General features: G+C 44.5%; 1 protein-coding gene across 1 annotated transcript in view; it reads right to left on the reverse strand.

Moving 5' to 3' along the window:
- Window positions 1-5,018, reverse strand: part of Lrrc72 (leucine rich repeat containing 72) — a 44,882-nt gene extending 39,864 nt beyond the window's left edge. The window contains exon 1 of the mRNA XM_060380203.1: window positions 4,944-5,018. Within this exon, the coding sequence (XP_060236186.1) occupies window positions 4,944-5,018 (75 nt within the window). The remainder of the gene's footprint in view (window positions 1-4,943) is intronic.
- Window positions 5,019-6,000: the final 982 nt, after the last annotated feature.

The following is a 6,000-nucleotide window of genomic DNA, read 5'->3' on the forward strand; positions in this document are numbered from 1 at the left end:
GTACCTGTAGTCAATCACAATACTGCAAAGCGAGGTAGGCCCAAAGTAGAATAAAATTTTTATTCTGTTAAAGTTATAATCATTCTTTTAGCTTCATCTAGCCATCATTACTGAGAGGCACAGTTAAGTTTGCACAGAGAAACATATTATTGTTAATCTCAGCATACTTCTCTGTGGCAATAAAATATTTCCAATAATTGGATTGTCAGTTAAGGTGTTCTCACAGTGGAATAGTTGCCTAGGCATTTAAAAATACAGAGAAGGGTCTAAAGATAAATTTTATGTGTTGACTTGACTGGGCCAAAAGATGCCCAGGAGGCTGTTAAAACATTGTAAGAATTGGTGAGTGTGTCTCCATAAGAGACGGATTTGGACTGTCAATCTGAGCAACAACAACAAGAAAAGCTGATTCTCGGTGATATGCTGGACATGACCCAGTCCACTGAGTGCTGAAAAGAGAAGAGAAAGGCAAAGATACGCATGTTCATTTTTACTTATGGAGCTGGACCATCTTCCTCTCCTCCTGGACATCTTCCCTCTCAGCCATCCGCCACTGGACCTGCACGGGAACTAGGCTATGGCCTTTCTAGGACTTCCAGCTTGCAGACCCCAGGTTCTGAGAGTTCCAGTTCTTCTCCCCAGGTGAGCCAACCCCTGCTAGTAAATCTCTGCCTGTGTTTATGTATTTTATTGGCTCTGTTTCCCTGGAGACCAATAATAGAGACAGATATCTAGACATACATTTTTTGTTTTTGAGTAAAAAGTCTTCATAGCAGCTTTATTTGTAACAGACAGAATCTGGAAACAACCTATATGTCCCTCAACTGAAGACTGGATAAAGAAAATGTGGTACAATGGAATACTACTCAACTATTAGAAACAAGGAAATCATGAAATTTGCAGGCAAATGGATGGAACTAGAAAAGATCATCCTGAATGAGGTAACCCAGAACCAGAAAGACACACATGGAATATACTCACTTATAAGTGGATATGAGCCATATAAGACAGGATAGACATACTATAATCCATAGACCCAAAGAAGCTAAATAACAAGGAAGACCCTAGGGAGGATGCTTAATTCTCATTCAGAAAGGCAAATGGGCTAGACACCAGAAGTGGTTGAAGAGAGGGAACAGGACAGGAGCTTACCACAGATGTGCTCTGAAAGACTCCATCATTGCCAGGCCACAGAGGAAGAGGATGCAGGCAGCCCTAATGAGACTTGATAGGCTGGAGTCAAGATGGTAGAGAGAAGGAGGACTCCCCATTTCTGAGAAATAAGGGAAGGGAATAGGGGGGAAGAGGGATGGAGGGTAGTACTGGGAAGAAACAAGGGAGGGGGTTACAATTGGGATGTGGAGTGAATAAATTATAAAAAAGTAAAAAGTCATTGCCAATGTAATTTGTGTAAGTCAACATTAACTGTTTCCTTTTTAAAAAGTACCTATAAAATATACGTGCCCCAAAAGGAAAACAATAGCCATCATGGGACTATGAGGAAGTTTTGCTTTCTAGAATACATATTATATATGAATACATATGTGCTACATATAAAATAAATGTGTGTGTTGAGATGGGGTCTTGCTATGTTATACAGGCTGGTCTTGAACTCCTGATGAAAGTGACTCTCCCACCTTAGCTTCCTGAGTAGCTGGGGCTGTTGGCCATGCCAGAGTGCCTAGCTCAAGGTCACGCATTAAGTGCTTGAATATATTATAATAAACGTGTTAGCTTGATGACCAGAAGGTATTATGTATTCTCAAACTTTTAGCCACAGAAGAAATATTTAAGGCTCTAAAAACTTTAGAAAAAGTAAGAGATGAATGGGAATATTGCAGATGTCACCATAAGTTGCAAATCACAGGCAAAATTAATCACTTTTTATATGGCATGTTTCTTTTCATTCAGTAATTTTGTAGGACTCCACTACAATGTTTGAATACCAAAGTGCCACCAAAGTGTGGTGTGCAGTTTCAGGTGTCATTGAGCTGTGGTCGGCAGTTTCCTAGCTAGCAGCATCTCCCCGCCCCCAAGAGCTTCACTGGCAGTGCGTCCATTCCTTCCCTTAAAAGGTCTTCCAGCATCCTTGCCTGATGATTTTTGTATTATGGTAAAACACACACATTTTACTACTTTTGCTATTTTCAGATTTATAGCTCTGTAGAATCAGGGATAGCCTCAAGGACTTTCGTCCGCACAGCTTTTAACCATCATTACTGTCTTTTTCCAGAACCTTCCCTCCATGTTTAACTGAAGCTGCCCCCTTCACATGCTTCCTGCACCCAAGCACTGGCAGGCAGGTATCACTCTGTGCCCTGATTCTGTGAGAGTCTGTCTACAGTCCTCTGCAGCACTGGGCCATGGGTGACTGGTTTATTTCAGTCAGCAGATGGCCTTTAAGATTTATATGGTAAAGCTGGGAGTGGTGGCTCAGGCTGTTATCCAAGCACTAGGGAAGGCAAAGGCAGGTGGATCTCTGTGAGTTTGAGGACAGCCTAGTCTACAAAGCTAGTTCAGGACAGCCAGGGCTACACAGAGAAACCCTGTCTTGAAAAAGAAACAAGCCAAGCCAAACTAAAGCCAAAACCAAACCAAACCAAAACAAAAAAAGATGTATATGGTAGTATGTATCAGAGATTTGCTTTGTAAAGCTCATTGACAGTCTACTGTATCTATATGTTTATATAGACAGACAAGTGGGTAGATCGACTTTTTTTCTTATGGCCAAAATACCCCTCCCTTCCACTTCACTTAGATAAAGATGCAGAAGTGATACAGTAATTCTGATCCCCCGCTTTTTTGTTTGTTTGTTTGTTTGTTTGTTTTTGCTGTATTTTTATGTCATTTTCTATGATGAATAGACATGGCAGACATTCTTTAAAAGAAACATTTAAAAAAAGCCATAGATCCCAATACAGTCACTCAACCACCAATTGAAACTCCTAGAGACTAGTCAGTTGAGGCTGTGACTATTCTGTAAGTTTACCTGGTAAAGCAAGGGATAAGTTCGGTAAGACACCTGCCATCTATGAACAGATCTTTAAGTTGGTCACAGAAAGGGCTATCTAGTGAGATACAGCAAGGCAGCAAATGAAAGGGAGTAAGAAAGGGAGATACATTGCAGCAAAGGTAGAGGAAGGAAAAATTCCTCTCTTCTGGCTGATGAGGTTTCAGGGCAGAACCAAGAGGCTGGGCTTAAAGAATGACAAGAAAAGAACCAGGATTTTGGTGGAAGGAGGGGCAGAGTACTCAGGGCACACAAGACATAAAGAGTGAAAGCCATCATTAGCACTGCATAGCCTTCCGTGTAAAGGGAAGGCCTATGGAAGGCAAGCAGGAGAGTAAGTTAAGGAAGGTGTTTGGGAATCATATTACGAGCATTAACTTTGAAATTTAGATTTGTAAGTGTGCACTTAATTATTGCCCAAATAAAACTTTTATGGGCTTCAATACCTAGAACTGAAAACCACATATTTTCTGTACAACGTCACTTGATACTAACGTAATATCATATGGTCTATACACACACATATATGTATACAAATTAACTACCTGGTAAAAGCCAAAAAGAAAGTCTAATGAAGGTTTACTTTTTTCATATGACAGCTACATCAGTGTCTTTCAGTGATGTCCCGTGGGAACGTTTCATTATTTCAAAGGCTTGTTTATTTCTCCTTTGGTGCCCTGCCCTTGTTGGTACCTAAAACGTGGGCTTAGTCAACTCTTGCAAATTGTGGCTCTGGACTTAACACGGAATGGGACGAGCATCTTACTGAGTCTTTGGACTGAAGAAAGGTTGTGACAGGCTTGCAAAAGAGTTCTCTAACAGGCTAGGGTGCACAGAGAGGTACAGATGGGAAGCAAAGCCGCCTCAGAGAAATCCAGAATGCCTGGGTGACAGGGAGTGGGAGTTAGCAGTGGAGAATATCACACGCTGTGTTGATAAAGAAGCAGGAAACAGGAAGGAGGCTAGTGCAAATGGTAGCGGTAACGGCGGGCCGATAAAGACAGTATCATGATAACCTGCTTGATGAGGAGAAAAAGCGCCTGGAAGGAAGAGGCAGACATCTGGGAGAGCCTTGAAACTTTGTTCTATATACAATACAGGTCAAGGTGTCCAAAGGAAAACTATTGAGCGTGAATGAACGCAGGTCCCATCAGAAACTCAAGGGTGAATCTGCAGACCTGGCTGAGTCACTCCAGAGGGAGAGAAAAGGACACATGTAAGGTCATGGCAAAGTGTAGGATCATGGGAAAGCAGGAAGGAAGCAAGCTGAGGGGGGAAAGGACACAAAGGTGGAGAAAACACTGGCACAGAGTGAGCCCAGGTAGGACTTTTAAGAAGGTAGCATTTAGGTCTGCAGTATTGTACCAAGTGGGAGCCGTTGTTATTCGGGAATGATGTCGAATTGGGAACTGTTTCAGCATCTTGCTTGGGCTGATGGGTGGGAGTGTATCTGTGTGTGTGGGTGCTCTGATTTCAAGTTAATTAGTACTTTACCAAGAAAATGAAAACAATCCAATAAAGATTCGCCATCGGAGGTTCCCTCAGAGAGAGAACAGCAGCTTTCTCCTCTACCCACTGTCTCAGAATTTAGATACAGGAAGATAATATTTTGAAATTTCAGAATGCTTAAGTGTTACACTAAAACCTTCCGAAAACATCTCTGGTTATTAATTCCTGCGCGCACGCACACACACACACCCGTGCAACACAGTCTAAGTTCGAATTTAGCGTGGCGCCCTAGCCGTCCCCAAACCACGATGACTGTTGCTCTGCAGCTTAGCTAGAGGGAGTTGGGGTTAGCTGAGTGGAGTTTAGCACTGCAGAGGGCCCCTTACCAGGACCCCAGGGCCAGCCTCCAGGAGAGCAGAGCACCGTTTTACACCTCCTGCCCCCAGCCGAACCTGGGTGCCAGGCCGTTGATCTAGTCTTTTACCTTGAGACTTCGGGGAACTTTTGCCTTGCGGCCAGAGCTAGGACTGAGCGAGGGGGTCTTCTGGCTTCTGGACATCAGGACAGTTATGGCGGCGTGGGGCACCAGCAGTCCACCGGGCTTGGCCAAGGCCGCATGTTCCTTCCCACCGTCGGGTCAGCTAAAGGCCCATGCAAATGAGGCAGGGCCTGGAACCAGACGCTCTGTGACGTTCTCAGCGCCTCGTGCGCCCGCTCGCTCTCCCGCGGGGTGTGCAGGCCACTGAGCCAGCGACCGGGCGTGGGCAGTGAGGGTCAGAACAAGCAGCCGCCCCGCAATAATTTCAGAGCGGGCTAGTGAGCAGCACCGTGTGTGGGAGTGAGTTACCCCTGGCAGCTGTGGGAGGGAGGAGGCAGGCCGTTCTCTGCCGCATCCCCACACTTACGAGAAAAACGTTACGATTCCGTTCTTACACAAAATTTAACCTTTTGCTCATCGTGGGTTATTATTTTACATAGATTTTGAGTTGAAAGCGCAGCACTAGGGTTTTCTTTTTAATTCCAAACGCTGAGGTTGGGATACCCCTAACATCTGCTCTACGGCCTCATGATGCCCCAGACCTAGGATGGAAAGTGAGGCAGGCTGACGGTGTCGAGGTTCCCCAAACGTCCAAGCACACAGGAAAACAGAGCCTCCTGCTGACATCAGCCTCAAGTGGACAAACCTCTTGTAACACAGCTTTTATTTTTACTGTTGTTGCTGTGTCCGTCCGTTGCCTCGGAACCAGTCAGGTCGACTTCTCTTTGCAGAGTTCTCTCGGCTGCTGCACGGGGCGAACTGTTAAACCAGGATCCAGTTGGTGGTGTCGCTTGTCTTCTGCCAGGACGTAATGCACCGCGTTAATAAATTTTGATTGAACTGAAGGAGCTGGTTTCTCGTCTCCAAATTTGAACCTGACGTCGAGAAATCAAATGTGGTTTTCTGAAATGGATCCAGTTGCTCTGTATTTAAAAAAAATGGTGTTGGAATAGAGAGAGCACTGGAGATGTGTTCCATTGAGGAATAAAGGGCCTGGGGCTGG

The sequence above is a fragment of the Meriones unguiculatus genome, chromosome 1 (assembly GCF_030254825.1).
Source record: "Meriones unguiculatus strain TT.TT164.6M chromosome 1, Bangor_MerUng_6.1, whole genome shotgun sequence".
NCBI lineage: Eukaryota > Metazoa > Chordata > Mammalia > Rodentia > Muridae > Meriones > Meriones unguiculatus.